Source organism: Plecotus auritus (genome assembly GCF_963455305.1).
Source record: "Plecotus auritus genome assembly, chromosome: 4".
NCBI classification, from domain to species: domain Eukaryota; kingdom Metazoa; phylum Chordata; class Mammalia; order Chiroptera; family Vespertilionidae; genus Plecotus; species Plecotus auritus.
Window position 1 is genome coordinate 17,856,977 of NC_137775.1, and position 23,137 is coordinate 17,880,113.

The 23,137-nt window shown below is 41.1% G+C and overlaps 1 protein-coding gene across 4 annotated transcripts in view; it reads left to right on the top strand.

Moving 5' to 3' along the window:
* NCOA7 (nuclear receptor coactivator 7) overlaps nucleotides 1-23,137 on the top strand; it is a gene marked incomplete at its 5' end in the record, with an annotated part of 115,838 nt that overhangs the window by 16,411 nt on the left and 76,290 nt on the right. For all 4 annotated transcript variants that reach the window (XM_080666966.1, XM_080666968.1, XM_080666965.1 and 1 more), the window contains one exon: nucleotides 1,469-1,582. In XM_080666966.1, coding sequence (XP_080523092.1) covers nucleotides 1,533-1,582 — 50 coding nt within the window. The remainder of the gene's footprint in view (nucleotides 1-1,468; nucleotides 1,583-23,137) is intronic.

Here is a 23,137-nt window from a genome sequence, read left to right on the forward strand (position 1 = left end):
AAAACCCCATGGTGGCTTCCTTTCATATACATCAGAGATATTTAGTTTTGTGAACCATCTCTGGTCAATTTGGTGATGTCTTCTGCAAGGGCTGCCATTGGGTTCAGTGTGACTGCTTGGTGTAGTGAAGGGGGTAGGCAGCACATAATGCATAGCTAGGATGAAGCTCAAGCTTTTTAATGTGGCATAAAGGGTCTTCCATGACCTCATGTTGGCCATGTCTTCATCCTCAGCTCCCACGGTTGCTCTGCTTCACATTTAATCCTGGCATAGGAGGGAAATATTGTCTTCTTGCTTTTGTTCAAGCAGAACCTGCTTCCCTGTACCCTTTAACTAGGACACCCCTACTCATCCTTCAGATCTTGGTGTGTGTGAGGAGTGCATAAGGCTGAGTGTTCTTCCTCTAGGCTCCAGGGGCACCTGTGCCTTCTCCATAGCAGCCCATTGACCGGGAATCCTAGGTGTTTCCCTTGCAAGACAGTACTTTCCATTAGGGCAAATAGCATGTTATATTTATCTGTGGTCTCTGGTACTCATTCCAGCACCTTTCATGTAATACGTATTGTGCATTGTTTATTGAGTTGAAATGAATTAGTAAATAATTTGATTGCTCAACACTCTGCTTTTACTTTGATACCCCTTTAGGGTATAAAGACAGATTTAGGGAAGGTTGGTGCTCTGCAGAAAAGTCAGGTCTGTGAGTCAGGCAGTAAGTAGACACTGGGAATTTTTGAGCATGGCTGTGGGGATGAAAGTGGTATTTAAGGAAGATTGATCTGGAGACAACCTTGTTATTATAGGTTTAAAGTGCTCCTGGGAAGCATAGGTGCAGGGAGCAGGGGTGGAGAGGCAGAGGCAGAGAGGCAAGTGGATGAAGCCATTGGGAACAGCTTCCAGAGGCTTCGCACTTTCATTTCCACATTTGCACAAGTGGGATGGTCTCGCTGGCGTGTTTCCGAAAACATAATAGAACAGTGATGTGATTTTTCTTTTTAAAGAAAGAACATTCTTGTAAAACACCTAGCTGATCCATTTTCCATATGTATGAGACATAGTCATTATTAATTATTTGAAAAGAGTGATTATGAGTTTAAATTTAAAAAAAAATTAGCTTCTGATAGCTGGCCTAAACTCTTCTAAAGCCTGTGGTTTTCATTTCAGCACATTTTGAAATAATTGTTAATTATAGGAAAACACTTCAGTTTCTTTTTCTAGCCGCCTTTTATTTTTTAGTTTTGTTAAAATTAGTCCCCCAGGGGCGTTTGTACTTCATATGACTCATGTGGTTGTGTTGACTGGTAAAGCTTATCTTCCATTTATATGGGCCATGTAGCTCCACTCTGCCTTCTTCTTTTTTTTTTTTTTTTTTTAATCCTTACCTGAGGATATGTTCCCTCTGCCTTATTCTTAATATTGGCCATTGTAAGTGTCTTAATTTATAGTTGTTTTGTTGCTTTTTTTATTACAGGGTTATGACTCATTGATTAAAAAGAAGAACTTCCCCAAATACTTTGCACTTTTAACTTCATATTATGGATACTAAGGAAGAGAAGAAAGAACGGAAACAAAGTTATTTTGCTCGGTAAGCATTTGCTCTGCAAAGTTATATCAGTACTTAAAAAAAATTTTTTTTTTGAGGGGACTTTGTCTGATTTCTTGGCATTTTGTGGCTTCTGGTTGTTCATAAACAGAGTAGGTAACCTATAGAAGTTAAATATACTTTGTTTCCTGTTCTGTAGCTTAATTGGTTGAGCTATAACTAAAAATCTACGGCATATTTAAAGTCTAATACCTTGGGTGTGGGGTATCAATTACTTAAAAAGTATTTTTGGTTGGGGGCTGAGTGGAAAGGCGAAGGATTAAGCAATGAGAACTCACATGCACAGAAAAATAAATAGTGTTTTTGTAGGAAGTTGGAATGGATGAAAATTCTATCAGTTGTATCCATGTCATTTTTAAACATTTTTTATTGACTGATTTTAGAGAGGAAAGGAGAGAGAGAGAGAGAGAGAGAGAGAGAGAGAGAGAGATCAACTTGTTGTTCCACTTATTTATGCATTCATTATTTGATTCTTATATGACCGAGGAAGGGACCCACAGCCATGGCGTATCGGGACGACTCTCTAACCACCTGAGCTGCTGGGCCAGGGGCTTTGTGTCCATGTCATTTTAAGGCTTGAACTCATCCAACATATATACATTTGTTAGTATCTGGGAGAAGTAATCTAGTATATTATCAGTTACTATTTATAGATATAAACATCTATATGGCAGCCACTCACTAATCACAATAAAATGAGTAAGCTAAAACATTTGTAAATCAGATCATTTTGCTAATTAGAAGGTTTTGAAAATCAGAGTGAGAAGATAAGCTTAAAAGGATCATTATTGTCTCCTAAACTGAAATATTACTTAAGAACTGAATTCAGGCTCACCACATTCCCAAACCCCAATTTATGCTCATTAAAAATGCACTTCCTGCCCGGCAGGTGTGGCTCAGTGGTTGAGCATTGACCCATGCACCAGTTCAATTCCCAGTCAGGGCACATGCCCGGGTTGTGGGCTCAATCCCCAGTAGGGGGTGTGCAGGAGCAGCCCATCGATGTTTCTCTCTCTTCAATGTTTCTATCTCTCTCTTCCTCTCCCTTCCTCTCTCTAAAAAAATATCAATAAAGACATATTAAAAAATACATTTCTTGTTTTCCAAATATAAGCCTTGGAAACTAACAGCCAAAGTTATTTGTTGATGTTTTTATCCCGAAATTAAGCTAGGTTTTGGATTATTAATGGAAAAAGGAAGGAAATGAATATTTAAGGAACTGCTTACTGTGTGCCAAGTACTTATACTATTTTTAAAATCTTTATAACAAACTTATGTCTTAGGTTTTCCCCCTGTTTTACCAATGAGGTAATTAAGAAAGTAAGTATTTTGTCCATTTCATGCCAGGTAAGAGTCTGTATTCAAATATAGGGTTGTTTCCAAAGGGTGTGTTACAATTAGTAATAGTAAACCATGAATGAGAGATTTTGGAAAGCAAGAGTAAACTACTAATTGTAGTGAATTAAAATGTTTTTCACTATTAGGACTATAGAAAGTAACGAGATTGTTTGGGCAAGGAAGACATCAGGCATCAAATGGGTGAAACATTAGAAAGGTAGGACACTGAGAATAAATAAGAACTGTACAGTGATTTTTAAAAAATGCTTTATTTTGAGATATAGATTCGTATGTAGTTGTAAGAAATAATACAGAGGTAGCCTATATTTTTCATCCAGTTTCCCACAATGGTAAAACCTTACGTGACTATCCTATAATATCACACCTAGAAAATTGACACTGATACAATTCACTGACCTAATTCAGACTTCACCAGGTTTCATAAGCACTCATTTATGTTGTGTGTGGTTTTTTGTTTTTTTAAAAAATATATTTTTATTGATTTCAGAGAGGGAGAGGGAAAGAGAGATAGAAACATCAATGATAAGAGAATCATTGATTGACTGCCTCCTGCACACCCCTACGTGGGGATCAAGCCCACAGCCTGGGCATGTGGCCTTGGCTGGAATCGAACCCAGGACCCTTCAGTCCGTAGGCTAACGCTTTATCCACTGAGCCAAACCAGCCAGGGCCTTGTGTGTGTTTTTATGTGTACTTAGTTCTGTGCAGTTTTATCACGTGTAGATTTGTATGGCCACCATCACAATTAAGATGCAGAACAATTCTGCCAAAAAGATCCCATGTACCATCCTTTTGTAGCCATATTCACTTCCTTTCCTCTACCTTCCACCCCTCACAACCACTAATCTGTTTTGTTTTAATTATTATTTATTTATTTATTTATTTATTATTTCTTTCAGAAAGGAAGAGAAAGAGAGATAGAGACATCAATGATGAGAGAGAATCATTGATCGGCTGCCTCTTGCACACCCCACACTGAGAGGATCAAGCCCACAACCCAGCCATGTGCTCTGACCTCCTGGTCCATAGATCGATGCTCAACCACTGAGCCATGCTGGCCAGGCCACTAATCTGTTTTCAATCCCTATAATTTGTGATTAAAAAATATTATTAAATGGGATCATGTAGTATAAAACCTTTTGAGATTAGATTTTTTCCCCCCAGTATAATTCTCTTGCTATCTCAGTTTATTCACTCTGTTGTAACAAACTATCACAGACTGAGTGGCCTTTAAACAACAGAAATTTATTTCTCACGCTTCTAGAGGCTGGCTGTCTGAGGTCTGGGTCCCAGCATGATCAGGTTCTGTGTCTGGTAAGAGTCCACTTCTCAGTTCATATTGTTACTGGTGGGGAGACCTCTGTGTCCCCACCTGTTGCCAGTGGAAGTGGGCCTCTTGCGATGTCATGAGATCAGGGATTTTCTGAGACTCGCACAGGAGAATGAGTGATACTTATTTGTGTAGAATTGGACCCCTGAGTTTCCAAGGTGCCCTTTCCCTCCATCCCACCTTGGAAGAAGTTCAGCTGTGTCTTCAGTAGAGCTAGGGTTAAAGCCACCGCCCAGAGCCTCTGTTCCATTTTTGCACAGTCCAGTCCAGCATCAGGCGAACTTAGCTTGTGTTCCAAGCTGGAGTCCATTGTGTGGGGGTTCCATATGGCCATGGGCTATGCAGCTTCTAGGGCCGCATGGCTAGGGAGGGAACATGGGCGAGTGCAAGGCAGCAGGAGCCAGGCCAGAGGAACAAGAGAGAGAATTGCTTTGGGGATTTTTATCCTAAGATTCCATGTGCTTGCAGTGCCTGTACCCCCTGTAGCCAACCCATGGTTCCCCAGGCTAGACTGACAGGCGAGTGTCTTCCCTCTGTCACCCCGACTTCACTGTGCATGCGTCCATCTTCCATTTGTCCAGTCCCCTCCCCGAGTGACCTGCAGGGAATGGATCCGTGGTTCCTTGTGGGGAGGGAGTGTTAAGTGGCAGCTTCCTGGCAAGGCTGCCTGGGTGACCATGAATGTCTGGCCTTCCTGTGCTTTCTTCCTGTTTTTAATATTAGCTAGCTCATTAGAACACTGACAGTATAAGATGGTCCTCTTGTTCTAACCACACATGATGGAAGGGGCAAGGAGCTCTCTCAGGCCTTTTTTTACAAGTGTGCTAATCCCGTTCATGAGGGGACTACCCTCATGACCTAATCACCTCCCAAAGGCCCCCACCTCCTAATGCTACCACATTGGGCATTAAGTTTCAACATGTATTAGTTTTTTCCTTTTATGGATTGTGCTTTCAGTGTCAAGTCTAGCAACACTCTGCCCTGCCATAGGTCTTGAAGATTTTTTTTCTTCTTAAAGTTTAATAATTCTAATTTATATTAAGTTAGTAACCAGCTTGAGTTAATTTTTATAGAAGATGTGAATTTAGGTCAGGATTTTTTTTTTTTTTTGCCTATGGGTACCCTAAATAGTGATTTCAAATGCTATAGTGCCTGCCCTGGCTGATGGGCTCAGTGGTTAGAACCTCGGCCTGTGTACCGAAGGGTCTCAGGTTCGATCCCCAGTCAAGGGCACGTACCTGGGTTGCAGGTTCAATCTTGGCTTTGTTTGGGGCACATGTGGGAGGCAACCAATCAATATCTCTCTTACATTGAGGTTTCTCTCTATCTTATTCTACCCCTCCCTCCCTTCCACTCTCTCTAAATATCAATGGAAAAAATATCCTTGGGTGAGGATTACCACGACAACAAAAAAACCACACAAACAAAAGCAAAAGTTACAGTGCCTTCTCAGTCTGAATCCAAATTGATTCCAGTAGTAGGGTGACTGGTGGGTCATGAACAACCTACTCAAAGTTAACCACTTCTTGTTCCTAAGATGTAGAGTTAGGGAAGTCCCTTAAACTGAGAATGCAAGATGATATGAAAAACAGAATAGTGTTTTCAACTCAGAAATGTCAAGTTATTGTTATGTTTGCTTTGATCTCCTGTGAAAACTATTCTAATAATACCTTAAGAAAAGCATGTAAAAAAATGAAGTGTGACCTTAGAAGCATAGAACAAGAACAAAAATCAGTGGTGCTACTAAGACAGTATGTCAACATAATTATTTACTAGGAATTGAGAGAGAGAAAGAAAGACAGACAAACCCATAGTTTAGCCATTATAATGCAAAATTGGTCAACTTATTAAAAACAAAAAGCAAACAACAACAAAACAAAAAAACCTTCATTATCAGAAAAGAGGCAGCCAAAGTTATAAATCTTTTCAAATACCTTCTGACTAAAACTGTGGCATTCCATAAAATCAGTTACTGATAAGGCCAGTTTCTGACAACACGGGGCTGATTTCTCTGGAGCCGTGTGCATAAGGGCAGTCCAAGCAAGATCTCCAGAGAAGAATGTCAAGTCAGGCAAAGGGCAAGACCAAACTGATGCAATCGCCCATCTTTGGGAGTGTGCAGGGAAGATCAAGAGGAAGATCTCTCCTGGTTTCTGCTGCCACCACCCGCAGTATTGCTTTTAAACTGCTCACCCTCCCCGATCCCTTTTCCCGTAAGAGTAATTATGTAGCCTGTTTTCTTTTCTTTTCTTTCTTTTTTTAAATATTTTTTATTGATTTCAGAGAGGAAGGGAGACAAGAGAGAGAGAGAAACATCAATGATGAAAGAGAATCACGGATCTGCTGCCTCCTACATGCCCCCTACTGGGGATCGAGCCCACAACCCAGGCTTGTGCCCTGACCGGGAATTGAACCTGGGACCCTTCAGTCCTCAGGCTGATGCTCTATCCACTGAGCCAAACTGGTTAAGGCAAGTAGCCAGTTTTCCCGGTGCACTGTTTTACTATGTGTTTTCATAAACATCATGTGATTATGTTTGCTAAATAATCCTTTATTTACCTCCTTTGCTGACATTTCTCTGAATTTAGCATCAAAGAAAGAAAAGCTTAAAAGACTCTCTTTTAAAAATTTTGGTTTGAAATTAGTGATTTGAGGATCACTCAACACTTCCTTTCTTATAATTTATCTTGAAATATACTTTTGTAACTCTAAATGCAGAGAGTGAATTAGCATCACTACTACCGGTAGGTAAGTTTATTCTGGATAAACCCTAAGGAGTTTGAGGCTCTCCTGGCCCTAGCCCACCTAGTTTTCGGGATTCTCAGTGTTGTTTTGTTTGTGTTGTTTATTCCAGATCTAACAACTCATGAGACATTTTCCCATGCATTTCCAAAGAATTTGTATATACAAAATTACTATGTCATATATCTGTGTATCAGTTCCTTGCTACTTGACAGGTCTTGAAACCAAATGAAAAACTGAATTATTAAAACAAATTATACTCCCTGTCCTACCCTCTGGAGTGATCCTTATTCACTATTGCCCCTGTGCCCTCTTCCATCCCCTCTTCCACACTCATTTTGACATTATTTGGCTGTGGTAGAATTTAGAACCCATGTAGTGATTTTTCTGTAGGTCACTTTATGCTCTTTGTATGTGTGTTTGAAAATTCTTTAAGAACATAATTTTCAGCCAAAACCGGTTTGGCTCAGTGGATAGAGTGTCGGCCTGTGGACTGGGGGGTCCCGGGTTCGGTTCCGGTCAAGGGCACGTGGCTTGGTTGCGGGCACATCCCCAGTGGGGGTTGTGCAGGAGGCAGCTGATTGATGTTTCTCTCTCATCGATGTTTCTAACTCTCCCTCTTCCTTCCTCTCTGTAAAAAATCAATAAAATATATTAAAAAAAAAAAAAGAACATAATTTTCAGGATGGAGGATTCACTTATGATATCAAAAATGTATTTTTAGTGAACCCTGCGTGGTGTCTCCCCCGCTCTGATCAGGTCTGAGCGGGCCTGTGAGTAGAAGGCGAGTGGTAGAAACCCCCCAGGAGACTGTGTTGTTCACTTTGGTTCCTCTCCCTGCACTTGCTGGCCTCCCACTCTTCCCTGGTTATCAGGAAAAGCAGAGCTGCCGTGTTTCCCATTCTCTTTGCTCACTCGCCCCCTGCAGAGCCAGTGGTCAGCAGCAAAAAGGGAGATGCTGCTCTTCTTTCCGCCTCACCCCCACCCCCAAGGATGCAGAGCATAGAGCACATCTTCGCGCCCAGCCCCACTCCCTGGACATCTCCCACTTCTGTCTCAGCCTTTGCCCTGCCAGTTCGTTCTTCAGCTAATATTTGAAAATCACTTCAGTGTGTAATCTTGGCCAAGTTTTCTAAACTCCTTCATGCTGTATTGTTAAATGTGGCTAATAATAACCCACTAACAAGAAGTCTTCAAAGAAGGACGCATCCCAGCCGAACCAGGAGAAGAAGCCCAAATGGGACACAGCAAAGGGGGACCGAACCAGTTCTGTCCCTTGTCCACACTGATCGAGGGTTGACCTCTTCTTCAGGGAGAAGGATCTGATATTTGACTAATATTTGACCACTGGACTATTTTTTTATTATTCCGTATACTGCATAGTAAGCTGTGTAGCTCTCTTGTTCACACAAAAGCAAACCAAGATGGCTGTGAAGATTGCTGTAACATACAGAGTGCCTGGCACAGTGAGTTCACTCCTGTAAAAACAAATCATGACCTTAACATGTGTGCCTACCTACACCTTCACCTTCACCCCAAAGAATCCTCATCTTAATACCCCACTCCCATCCCATGAGCTGCTCCCGTTGTTCAGATGAGGGAAGCAGGAGCAATCACAACAATGCCAAGTGGAATCATAGTTTCCCAAAGGCACGTTGTTATGAGCACAGCTAGGTTCTGGACTATCATGAAGTCTAACTGTATAGTCTGAAGGGCTTTCAGAAATCTGAGTCACCCTTAACAGTTGGACCTTAAGCCCCTGAGGGGAAATTGTTAGTGCTGTGTTGCCCCATACCAGGGCACTTTATATATATGTATCAGTTTCACAACGCTTACTGATTCACATATATATATTTATGACAGATAAACTGCTAATCAGAGCCTTACCACTGACATAATCTCATGACTCAGTAGTTGTTCCAGATACCCTGACCCCTCAGTCCTCAGGTGGCCAGAGACACAGGCTGGTCCCTGTAGCCAGGAGCAGCATCTTACTCCAGGGTGCAGTATAAGTATTGCCTTCTTCTGTGATAAAGTTTGGGAGAAGTGGTCCAGATTATCTTCATACCAAGGCTCGGATATATAAAAGTTGTCATCTCCAATTATGTCTTGGCATATTTGGCTTTTTTAGTCCTGGCAGCGTAACATTAATTTACACCAATGTAAATTAATTTGCAGAAATGCATCCTGTGAGACCTAACTTACAAGCAACCTTTTGTAAAATAATTTGTTTATAACATGAAGACATCACATATGACATGTCTTGTCAACTTTATCCATCCATGACATAGTTGATGTCAGAGTATTAACCCACCAAAGCAGTAAGAAGCATGCAGTCTGTATACACCACCTGTGTAAGCCAGGGTTTTGATCCACTTTACTCTCTAGGCTTGTGTCTTGTCTAAAAATACTTGTTACCTAGCCCGGCTGGCGTGGCTCAGTGATTGAGCATCGACCTTCCACCTATTAACCAGGAGGTTGGGGTTTGATTCCCAGTAAGGGCACATGCTCAGGTTTCAGGCTTGATTTCTAGTAGGGGGCATGCATGAGGCAGCCGATCAATGATTCTCTCTCCTCATTGATGTTTCTATCCCTCCCTTACTCTCTGAAATCAATAAGATAAATACATAAAAAGACTTGTTGCCTTTAATGGAAATGATTGCACAAATACATTTGGACAGAAAACCTCAGCTTGCCCTCTTGGTCAAGTATAGAGTCTAAGATTCAGTGGCAGAAGTCAACTGCATGGGTGTGGCTGGTTGATCTGCAATGAGGCTGAGGATACAGGGAGTGTTCCCCCTTTCCAGCCCCACAGAGGCAGTCTTTGAACCCTAGGAAGGAACTGTGACAGTGTGATATGTCTTGCTAACAATTAATACACCACATATTCAAGAAGAACCTTAGTATGTCCAAGATTTGAGGAGAAACTATTATTACCAGTTGTTGGATTAGATATTTAGCCAGATTGCAGGTTTCAACTGAATCATTGCATGAAAAGCAAATAGAACCATTTGCAGTGCTTAGCAGTTGTTAACTCTCAATATTTGATTAATACTTTATTTTCTCAGTTTCACAATGCCAACTGATTCTACTAAAACTTAATAATAGCCTTTGTTAGGACTTTACCGTGTGCTTTCACATGCTTTCTGTCCCTTTGTCCCCACAGTGAGCTTATGAGTAGATATCAATGCAGATGACGAATAAATAGTTCAGGGGGTTAAATAACTTGCCTCAAATCACTTAGCCTTTAAATGGAGGGTCTGAGCCCTGAATCCCAATCCACTTTGTCAGTATCTCTGATTATTTTTTCATTCCATGTCATGTCAGTTTAAATTACATTAAGCATTAATTTTTACTTAGTCTGAGAGGGGGGATTAGTACATCATAGTGTGATAAGTAGAAAACATTGAACCTGGGCCTGGAAGTAGAATGTTTTAGTTGACTTGACTGGAAACCGTGTTTGATTTCGATTTCTGAGAAGCATCCCAGAGAACTCCGGTGGCTACTAGGGATACACGCCTCAGTGACCGCAGCACTGCCCAGCACACTTTCCTGTCTCATTGTCCTCGCTCTTGTTTGTTTACATGTTCACAGATGGGCCATCCGGAGGGCGGAGACCCTGTAATAGTTCAGTAACTCCTTCCTGTGCCTTGTTAAATGTGGTTGGCATGTAATGTGTTACACATTTTTTTTTGCTAACTGGCAGACTGAGAATATCTAAAACAGCTTCTTTAATGTAGATTATAAATAGTCTGTGAGCCTTCAGGTTTATCACTGCAGACTTTTCAGGATTCAGCAGTATTATTAATCTTAACAAAGATTAAGAATATTTTAAAACCATTTCCTGTGAAAAAGCTGTTTGTGCCTCACTTGAAAATATTACCAATTAAACTCTTGAATGAGCTATAATGTTGTTATGGTTGATGTTTCCTATTTTCTTGGTTGAGTTCAGATTAGGCAGCTCCTCAGGAAACATTTACATATTGTTTGTCATACGTTTATGGGAAAAACATCCATGGATAAGTTTGATCTGATAACGTTTTCAGGAAATCATTAACTTTTTTCTACAGATTAAAAAAAGGCTTATAAACATTTACACATTCTTAGTCGAATTCATACTTTTTGCTACACTTTTCATGAACAGGAAGAGTTACTTGATTTAATTCATGTGGAATACTGCTTATCAATCTGTAGATTACAAACTCATTGGAGCATCATGAAATCTATTGAATGGGTAGGAACCAGCACTTTTTTCAGTGGAATGGAACAGAAGAGATTACTCTGGATTAAGCTAGAAAGATTAGAAAATATCAGAGTGTGTTGTAAGTGGTCACATGAAATTTCTGTTTTAAATAAATACTTACATTTAAATATGATAAGAAAATGACTCATTGATTTAGAGCAGTCTTTGGTGGTTAGTACACTGGAAGTGAGGTGATTTCTCACTTGAAAATGAAGTTCTTTGAAAATTGTCGCTCTAATACACGTTAACCAGTGGTTCAAAGATAGCTGTACTTAAAGTACATGTTATCTACACTAATAAAAGAGAAACATGCAAATTGACCGTACCTCCACTATGCCCACAATTTTATCAGGAGCGAGTATGCAAAATAACCCAACCAAGATGGCTGCGGCCACGGAGCGAGCAGGAGGCTTGGGTTTCCCCAGCGATGGAGGAAGCCAAGCTTCCTGGCCTGCCCTGGCCTCTGCTCAAGGCTACAAAGTTTCAATTATAGAACATAAATAAATCCGAGATACCAGGGCCTCTGTGTGGGTCACGGAGGGACATGGCTGGCCTGCAAACCACCACAGGCCCCTCACCCAGGCTGCCCCACACCCCAAGGGAACCCCCTCCCTGATCCGGGACACCCTTCAGGGCAAACCAGCTGGCCCTCACCCGTGCACAAGGCCTCTATCCTGTCTAATAAAAGAGTAATATGCAAATTGACCATCACTCCAACACACAAGATGGCTGCCCCCATGTGGACACAAGATGGCTGCCACAAGATGGCCAGCAAGGGAGGGCAGTTGGGAGGAACCAGGCCTGCAAGGGAGGGCAGTTGTGGGCGATTAGGCCAGCAGGGGAGGGTAGTTGGGAGGGACCCAGGCCTGCAGGGGAGAGCAGTTGGGGGGGACCAGGCCTACAGGGGAGGGCAGTTGGGGGTGACCAGGCCTGCAGGGGAGGGCAGTTAGGGGCAATCAGGCTGGTAGGGGAGCAGTTAGGCATCAATCTGGCTGGTAGGCAGAAGCGGTTAGGGGCAATCAGGAAGGCAGGCAGGCGAGAAGTTGGGAGCCAGCAGTCCTGGATTGTGATAGGGATGTTTGACTGCCCGTTTAGGCCCGATCCCGGTAAGATTGGGCCTAAACGGGCAGTCGGACATCCCTCGAGGGGTCCCAGATTAGAGAGGGTGCAGGCTGGGCTGAGGGACACCCCCCCCCTCATGCATGAATTTCATGCACCGGGCCTCTAGTATAAATATACTTTCCCACAGTGCAGGGTATTGGGACCTTATAAAATTAATTTCAAGTGATAAATCAATGCCAGTGATAAGCATGTCTTCATTTAACCTGAAATCCCAGGCTGATCTGGACTGTCCCAGAGACATCCAATGAGACTGTCACCTAATAAAAGCACCGGATGGAACTATTGTGGTCACAAAGCGTGAGCAGCTTTTGTTTGGGTGCGTCCTGCAGGTTTCTCCTCTGTAGAACTACTTCCTAACTGTGGGGCCTGGTTACAGTCTTCATGTCTCTGAAATGAGAATAATAATGGTGCCTACCTTATCCGGTTGTTGAGAGGACTGACAATCAAAATACATAAAGTCTTTAGAATTGGCACTAATGAAAAATAACTATAAGGAATTCCAATGTAAAAGCACACTGCCTAAATGAGGAACACAAGAATAAATGAGAAAAAGTAAGAATAAATAGATAGGCACAAATTTTATGTAAATTTTCAGGGAGTGTATTTTTCCCTTGAAATACGTCCATAGATATGTTCTAGTCACAAGCTTGCAGTGAAAGACCCAAGACTCCAGACTACATACACAGAAAGGATCAGAATCTGTGAAAAGTAAATGATTTAAGCTGTCCTCCTCCTTTTTAATGTTGTTGCTGACAGTTGAGGAAGGCTTCAGCTGGATTGACTCCTGAATTTGGACTTACATTTGGCATTGTCGGCTTGAGATATTTTTGTTACATGCATTTGAAACCTTTCGTTATTGCTGGTACAACGACTCTTCAGCAAGAGAAAACTGAGTTCTGAACCAGAAAATGCTTTGTGCACACAGATCTAGAAACTACAGCTCATGCTTGTAGTCCAACTGTTGGTGCTTTTAGTAGAAATCCTCCCCCCGAAAATTCATATCTGAAAATTCCCCCTCTGCCATCATAAGTCAAATGCTAATTGCATATCCTCCCACTTATCTTCCCATATTAGTCTTCCTGAGCCTCAGTTCAAATATGTCACTTCTGCACCCCAAATTCTTCTCTCAAAGTTAAGGTCCTGCATTTCTACCTCTCTGTCTTTATCTCCTACTTTTCTGTAACTGTCTTATGCCCCCTCAGAACTTTGCTTTCATTATACAAAGAACTGCTCTTCACTGTCCTGGCCTTATAAACCATGTCAAACCCATCACTCTGGCAAAGCCATCTTTAATTGTGACACTGTCTCCTTGAGGCCTTTCCCATTTCATTTAATCCTTCATATACCCAGTAACAACACTCGCATCTTCTCCGCATTATTTGATGGTTGTTATTTACTAGTATTGTTAGTTCTTTTTCATTGTTCTATTCCTCATAAGGTCTAGCTAGCTTTATGTCCTGCAATAACAGTCATTTACAATGAGTAGTAGCTTCCATTATTTGAATGTTTACCATGCAACAGAGGCTGATTTGCATAGTCATGTAATCTCATAATTTCCTCATGAGGTAGGTAGGTCTTGTTAGCATCCTAACTACAAATAAAGATGCTAAGCCTTATGATGGATGATAGGGCTTTGTCCAGGGTCACACACTATGAAGTGCAAGGTCTAGGACTCAGCCGCAGTATGCCTGATCTGACAGCCCATGTTCTTAATTATTGTAAACGTTGAGTTGAATTTTATAGAACCTTATTATTAATACAAGGATAAGTGAGACTCCCTGATCTAAATGATGAAACGTTTTAAAGTACTAAACATGTTTTCTGATTTTCAGTGTAAAAGTATTCTAAGGAACTTTAGAACAAACTAGGGAATTGCTGCTCTTTCAAGGAAACTTTGAATGTCTCTACATACCAACAAAAATGTCATTCATCTCCTGACCTTTGTTTATATTTTTGGGATGTGGCAAGAATTCCCCTAATATTTCCTTTCCTAGATTCAGAGTTGGAGGTTCTAACAGCCGAAATTTTCTTAGCTTTGACACTTCTGTCATAAAGGTGATGACCTGGTGCTTGGGCCAAGGGGCATAGTTTCATGCATTTACCCCTCCCCCCTTTTTTTCATTTACTATTCCAAATAAAGTTCGCAGAAACAAAATGGTTAATGTCCCATTTTTTCCTGTACTCATTTTATGGTATATGACATCGGGAAAAGTGTAGCAGCCCTGCCTACTTGTTTTAGCTTTTTGCTTCTTCACACATCAAAACGGGAGTGAGAAGGATAACAGGCCAGGTTGAAGAAGACTGAGCAATACTCAGGGTAGTCTGTGGTTTGCAAATGTGATTCAGTGCCAAATAAAGCCACTGATGTATCAGTACCGTAGAGCATGAATCTGAGGGACAAGAAGTAAGATGAGTAAATTGGATTTAGGGCCTCCTGGGTCTCTTTCCAAAGCATGACAGGATCTAACATCTGCTGAGGCAGAGGGTGGTGGGTAGCAAGGAGGTCTTCCCTCAAGAATTCTGTGCAAGTGAGTTCATGTGAAGAAAAATCAAAGATGACTGTGAGGTGGGGATATCATGGACTGAAATGAGAAATACAACTCGATGGTTGTGAGCTAAGAATTGTTTAGGTATGAATGGAGAGTATGAAGGAAATTTAAATGTAGACAAATCAGAGAAGAAAAATATGGATTACATCAAAACTTTTAAATGGTACTAGCGTATTTAGGAAACAGTTAAATTAGAGGCCAATTATTCATGCTTTAAATATTAATTTCTATATTAAATAAATGAAACCTAATTGTATTTCTATATCATTCTGTGGCATTTAAAAATCCAGCTTGTGTATATATTTTTAATAACACATCTGTTGTACAAATCACTATGTGGATGATTTGAATTAAATTATTAGTCATTCCATTTTTTTTTTTCTCTGCATGTCAGACTATGTTATTGTTGATTATGGTACATGTTCTTCACACTTTACAACTAGAAGAGCTTTTGGTTTTAGAAGTTGCATAATTTAAAGCAGATGAAGTTTGATATTTCAGATTAATTTTGTTAGCACAGCAGAAAGCTGAACAGTAATTTGGTTATTTCATTTTCAGAAGGTAATTGAAGCAGATGCTGGTGGTGAGGTCATTGGGGATGGAGCCATCCCCATTTCAATGGCTGTATTATTATTTTTTTAAGTGGGGGGCGGGTATTACCTTTTACTCTGCTAAATCAACTGTTTTTACTTGATAATGAAAGAAATTAAAAAATTTTTTAACTGCAACTCTGAGCTTATATAATCAGAATTTTGGGGTTTCTTTTTTCTTTCTTTTTCTTTCTTTTTTTTTATATTTTATTGATTTTTAACAGAGAGGAAGAGAGAGGGATAGAGAGTTAGAAACATCGATGAGAGAGAGACATCGATCAGCTGCCTCCTGCACGCCCCCTACTGGGGATGTGCCCGCAACCCAGGTACATGCCCTTGACCAGAATCGAACCTGGGACCCTTGAGTCCGCAGGCCGACGCTCTATCCACTGAGCCAAACGGTTTCGGCATTTCTTTTTCTTTTTTAATAAGCATGGATGTATTTTAAATGGAAAAATGAGTTATTTGCACATATACAAATATATGCAAATACTTTAGGCCTGGTGTACGAATTCGAACACAGGCCGGGCCAGCTGGGGGGAGGGGCCGTGGGTGGTTGGCTGGCTGGCCCCACCCAAATTGGGGGTGGGACTAGTGGGGGAGGGGCCACAGGCAGTTGGTGGGCTGGCCCCACCCCCAACCAGGGTGGGGGGAGATCAGGGATGGGGCCAGCCAGGGGGAGGGGCTGTGGGCGGTTGGTCATCTGGCCCCACCCCCGATTGAGGGAGGGGGGTGACTGGGAGGAGGGTCTGCGGGCAGTTGTCTGGTCGGCCCTGCCCCCTGGTCGAATGCCCAGTTGAACTCCCAGTCAAACTCCCCATTGAGGGGACAATTTGCATATTAGCCTTTTATTATATAGGATAATTTTTGTTTTAAAAAAGTGTGGATTTTTAAATAATAATTAGATATACACACATATATCTTTTATCTTTAAGTGCAATTTGTACTTTCTTAACAAGTTGTTAAAAACTTAAAATTATAAAATAACTGACTTATGAACCTAATATACATAATGTTTACCTTTTCCTGTTTATTTTTAATACAGAGGAAAACTTACCTCTAATTTTGAATAAATGACCACTTTGGTTTTTATATTATCTGATGCAAGTAGATACTTAGGACATCTCCAGTTTTTTTTGACTTAACCAAGTGTGAGACTCTGTTAGAGTCCTATAATGTTTGTCCTTGGATTTGAAGTAAATTACTGTGTTATGGGAATAAACGTATACATTGCTTATATCTCAGACAGACCTTATGTGCCTGTACCTGTTAAGCCCAGATGGTAGAGTAGTAAACACTACAAATATGGGCCTTGCTCTTACGGAGATTACTTTTCACAAAGACATTAAACAAGTAAACACATAAATGCATATGTCTTTAGAAATTGCTGTGCTTGTTATGAGGGAAAATAACAGGATGTTATGAAATAATTGCAAGGGTAGTATCTACTTTAGATAGGAGTGATGTTCAAGGAAAAGTGACACTTAAGCTGATCTTGGGTAGGAGCAGGAGTTTGCCAGATGACATATGTGTTTAAGAGAAGGGCTGGGAGAAAGGATAGGCAGGGACTGTTCTAAGCAGGGGAGACACTTAGACGGAAAGATTTTAAAGTGGGGGAAAAGCTGGGCAGATTCCTGGAGCTGCAGGTAGGCCAGTGTGGCTGCAACAGAGTGCTTTTAGGGAGGATAGCACAGAAGGGTGGAGAGGTCGGCTGGGGTAGGGCATGCAGGGCCTTGCTGACCATTGTTTAGGAATTTGGATTAAGCAACTAGAGAGACAGAGGTCCATTAAATGAAATAGGAAAACAAGAAATTAACAATTTTGAGAAGGAATTTCAAGAATTTCAGTTTGGATGTGTTGAATTTGAGATGCATATGAGACATCCCAGTGGATATCTGCACAGCTGGGTATGTGAATCTGGAGTGATAACAGGGTGGTCTGGGCTGAGATAGAAATTGAAGAGTTGTTGGGCCAGCCAATGGGAATGGATGAGATCATATAGGGAAAGAGTGTTAACTAAAAAGAGACCAGGACAAAGGAATGGGAGCACAATTGGGCAACTCCCAACATTTAATGTTCTAGTACAGTGGTCGGCAAACTGTGGCTCGTGAGCCACATGCAGCTCTTTGGCCCCTTTAGTGTGGCTCTTCCACAAAATACCACGGCCTGGGCGAATCTATTTTGAAGAAGTGGCGTTAGAAGAAGTTTAAGTTTAAAAAATTTGGCTCTCGAAAGAAATTTCAGTCGTTGTACTGTTGATATTTGGTTCTGTTGACTAATGAGTTTGCCGACCACTGTTCTAGTAGGATGAAATCTAGAAGTGGTAGACTCACAGCAGCCAAGAGGAGAGAGCATTTCAAGGAGGAGAGAATGACCAGCAATTTTCATAGCAGTGAGAGGTAAATTAAGATGAGGACAGAAAAGTATCCATTAAGTGTGACCAGTGGACATCACTGATAATTGAATAAAAGCTGTTTCAGTGCAGTGGTAGGAGCAGCCAGTTTAATGTAAATGTGAAGTAAAGGAATGGAGACAGAGCTTTTGGCAGTTCTTCTGGGAACTTGGCTGGGAAGGGAAGCCAAAACTTAGGGCCATGGTAGGAAGGAGATGTGGAGGTCAAGGAAGGGTAGGTTTTTAAAGCGGAAGGCAAAAGGGGAGGTATTAGAGCATGCTTGTTAGCTGATGCAGATGATCCATCAGCGATGGGTCCACAGAGAGGTCAGCTTGAAGACTGACTGTTATAAAAAGTCAAGAGGACATCAACAAGGTGATAAAGCAGAAGATGGGAGATGAATCACACTAGGTTGCCTGCACTCTGTCCACCCAGGGCCTAGAACACATTATAAAATGTTACTTGTGTATATTCATGGTACCATTTTATCTGTTAAAAATATATTTTTTTTATTGATTTCACAGAGGAAGAAAGAGGGCGAGAGAGATAGAAACATCAATGATGAGAGAGAATCATTGGTCGGCTGCCTCCTGCACACCCCACACTGGGGATCAAGCCTACAACCCAGGCATGTGCCCTGACTGGGAATCGAACCGTGACCTCCTGGTTCATAGGTCAGTGCTCAACCAGTGAGCCACACTGGCGGGGCTATTCTCTTTTTATGATTGCTTACTCTGTGCCAGTTGCTTTACAAATTTGACCTCATTTAATCCTCAGAACAACCCATAATGTAGGTGGTGGTATCTTCCTCATTTTGACAGGCCAGGAAACAGGGTTGGAGTCGTTTAGTAACTTCTCAAGTTACACAGCTGGCCAGTAATGGTGTCAGGATTTCTTCCTATTTGTGGCTAACCCCAAAGCCTTTATTCGAAACTACCTCCATAGTATCCTCCAAAGATATATCAAGTTAATTAGAATAAATCTGTTCCATAGTAGAAATTTTTAGTTTTACTATCTTCAATGAAAACTAGAAATTTTAAATAATAAATTTTATAACAATTAGTAAAAGATTTATTATAATGTGACCTCTCTGTAATATGTATTCAATGGTAGTTGGAGAATTTCCAATTGTTTTTTACTGAGTAGAACTTTTGGATATTGTTTTAAGAAACGGATGTACAGTGCTAGGAATTAGAGTACCTTGTTGGTATTAACTATTTTCCTTACTAATATGAACTTTTAAATTAAACTGTAAGTGACTGGATTTTTTTTTTTTTTAGATCTAACTGACATATAACATTATATTCAACGTAATGATTTATGTACATATTGTGAACTGATCAATGACTTGCTAGCTGTTTTAGCAAATTAATTGAACCCGAACGGGGTGTGGGAAACTGGTTTATAGCCAGTTGGTCAGAAGAACAGTTAGCAACCTAGACTTGCAGTTGGCATTCTGAGTTGGAGGGGGGTCGTTGGAGACTCCTATCTGTAGGCAGTCAGCCAGAAGCCCAGGGCTTGCTTTTGGCTCTGAAATGTTGTTTGGAGGAGTGGGGAAAGGGGGCAGAATTGTAGGAAAAAAACTTCAAAGAGTAGGCATGACACTAAGAATGAACTTGGGGTTCATATATCAACTCCATCTCCTCTCGACTCTGTTTCCCCTTCAATCTCAGGCCCCATAGCTAGCTCCTGGGGTGGCTCTAGACTCTCATTGTGTGGAGACAGGAAGATTGGTGCAGCTTCAGCCTCATATTTTCCTGGGTAGGTAAAACCAAGAGTGTTATCTGGTATCTCATTCAGTCCAACTCAGAGTCGCCCTCATCGGACTGCAGTGAAAACTCTGATTTGGGAAAAGGAGCTCCGAGAAGCACCCCCTGGCCAGTGGTAGCTGCACTTAACCGGATATGGCTGACCAGGACCAGCAAGGTTTCCCTGCTCTGGCTATGGAGTGGTTCCCTGGTCAGCTTTGTGGCAGCCACCAGTGCTGCTCAGAGTGCCTTGTTCTTGTCCGTTGTCCTGGCAACATCGAGGAGGAGCCCTTCTGGGTGCTGACTTCTCTAGCAGCCCATTTTCTGATGGCATAGATTTGGGGACCTAGTGATGATGTTTGGAGTTGAGTGATTAAATGTATATTTTATTTGACAAATCAGAGGGCTCTCTAGCGGCAATACAATCCCATTTTAAAATTTTGCACACTGTCATTCTGTTTTCATTGGCCAAACACCACGGACTAGTAGCAAGAACATAGATTTGACTGAGTCATGGTCTTTGGATGGAGATAGAATTTGGCTTGGAAATTTTGGTCTCTCAGCAGTGAACTGGTGCTCAGCCCATCACCTGGCCTTCTGAGTAGTACTACCCTCTGGGTCTCTGCATCAGGGCAGTAAAAACGAATGCGGTGAGATGGGGAGACACTATTTATTTGCTTCTTAGGAGCCCTGGACTGTATTGGCATCAGTACAGTGGTGCCATTATTCTATGAGTCTGGCAGGAGGAATAACTGGAGGTGGGTTTTTTGGGGGGGAGGGCAGGAGGGTCTGAAGAAGTTTAGGTCTTCATGATCCTCATCTGTGCACAGTAACGTTCCATACTTTTCCTGAACCACTTTAGTTTTGGGCAAATACTTTGGCTTTTCCACCTCTGTAAGACTCCAGGTCACCAGACTCTCAGCTGTGGTAAGCCACAAACAAAGGTTCTCTCCTAGCAGAGCTTGTCTATTTTTTGTAAGACCTTATGGAAGGCTAAAACAGAAATGCTTTAGGATTTCCAGAATTCCCCCAAATTCTCTTAAGTTCCCTGATAATACAGTACTGATACACACATGATCTAGTTTTAAGATCAGCAATCATCCATTTTATTGTCACGTGATAACGATGGCTAACTTTCCAGCTGCCATCCAACCCCAGTTCAGCCAATCCGCATTTTGTGGTCATGCACATATACATTTCCATAATAGGCAGGGCTCTCTACCTCCCTTGGGGGAGGAGGGTACCAAGTAACAGGAAACAGATCAAACTAGCTTAGGGGGAAAATGGAGTTTGGGATTTATTGGAACACATAAGTTAAAAGGCCCGGGTTAGGTTTAGATTTCACTAGAGAAATAATTTGGGCCCAAATAATGTCATCATGACTCAGTTTTTCTGTATCTAAGCTCTTTCATTCTTTTGTAGTCCTTCTTAGATTTTACTAAACTGCCAACTCAGGAACCCCTTGAGTTGGCAACAGCAGGCAAAGCGAGTGTGTTAACAAGCCAGTAGTTGATACCGTCCTGAGATTCACCCTGATTGGACCAACTTAGAACATGTGCCGGTTCTTGGCATAATCACTGCCGTTGGGCAGCTGTAGAGAAGGGCCTCAGTCCTTTGATTGGACAGTCTGGGTCAAGGATTTCATTCCTAGAGGTGGGGTGGAGTCCTTCCCAGATGTGCTAGTAAAAGTTGGAGAAGGGTTTCTGATGTCAGAACAAGGAGTAAAAGATTGTAAGGAGGCCAACCACAGCCTATTCCAGTTATCTAGAGTGTGTCAGACACTGAACTAGGCGCTGGAGTTAGCGTGTTAGAAAGAAGGATGATGTATGTTGAGTCTCAGTGAGTTTCTAGAAAGATCGGCAAATATAGTAGTTAATTCCCTCATTGGATGATTCCATGAGATGATTTTTAAGGAGCTTTCCTCCCTGGGATTTTATGATGTATGCTTCTTGGAAAACAAAATGGAAAAGATAATTTTTATTAGCTTAGGTAATTATTGTAGCATCTTAAATTATTTTACCACTTTAGAATTTTTGATATTGTAACAGCTTTATTTAGAATTCTGAAAACTCAATTCATTGCTCTCTTTAACATCACATGTCCCTCAAAACAATATCTGAAAATACAAAAATTAATATGTTGATGAAGAGCACCTTATTTTTAGTGTGTATAGTAGTATTACTAAGGATATAACAGTTGATAAATGCTGAATTTTAGATTTTACCTATGCAAATTGTAATGTATACGTGGGTTTCATATTGACTGGAGCTTCTTTGTCCTACCAGTGGTCGGCAAACTCATTAGTCAACAGAGCCAAATATCAACAGTACAACGATTGAAATTTCTTTCAAGAGCCAAATTTTTTAAACTTAAACTTTTTCTAACGCCACTTCTTCAAAATAGACTCGCCCAGGCCGTGGTATTTTGTGGAAGAGCCACACTCAAGGGGCCAAAGAGCCGCATGTGGTTCGTGAGCTGCAGTTTGCCGACCACGGTCCTAACCCATATAAACAGCAATGAAACTTTTTAAATTTGACTTTCATTTGAACTATAGCTATTATACTCTTTGCAGAGAGTCTCAGTAATAGTTAAAAACATATTTATTTTCCCTCATCTTATGAAATATTATAATCATTACATTTTGTTTTTCTTCAGAAGTTTTCTTTAATCTCAGCCAAAATAAAGTCCAGCTGAGTTTTCCTGTGGATTAAAGTGGGGACATGGAAATCCACAGGAAATTTGGAAGACTATTATTCCAGTATTGTAAAGGTTTGAAAGAGTCTCATAATGCGTATGAAAATTGAAAAGAATTTCGGAGACCAGAACATTTAAAACTATACAAACAAATATTTAAGAGAAATTACCTTGCCTTTTATCAACAACTATTAAAACATCAGGAAGAAAGTACAGTAGGGTCCAAGTGAAAGTTTCTCGGTAAGGAGTGCTGTTAGAGAGGGTGGTCTAATCACTCCGTTTATGGCATGTAATGTACTTTGTTAACCTCAGTGTGCCAAGTGAGGTATTAGTTAGGAAGAAGAGTTAATGAACCCAAAGTCCACTTTTTTGTTTTTGTTTTTCTGGGGGACATGGGCAGGTGTTCGAGTGGTAGGGGAATTGTTAGGTCTCAGGGTAATTAATTGTTCACCTACAAAACCTTATATTATTATTTATATTAGTAGATTGGTGTTGGGTGCAGTTTGATTTCTACTATTGAAAGGGTGTCGAACAACTTTACTTGCAACATTGGTCCCCGTGAGCCCATGTGACATGGTCAGATTCAAGGGTTTTATTAATTTGCAAAATTTGACATAGATAACTCAACTTATAATTAGCCTGCTTTATTATTCCAGGACCAAAGATTATTTCTTTCTTTTTTATATGTTCATTCACTCATTCACTCATTCATTCATTCACACCCTACCTTATTCCACAACATTGGAAGCATTATATAAAAACTACACA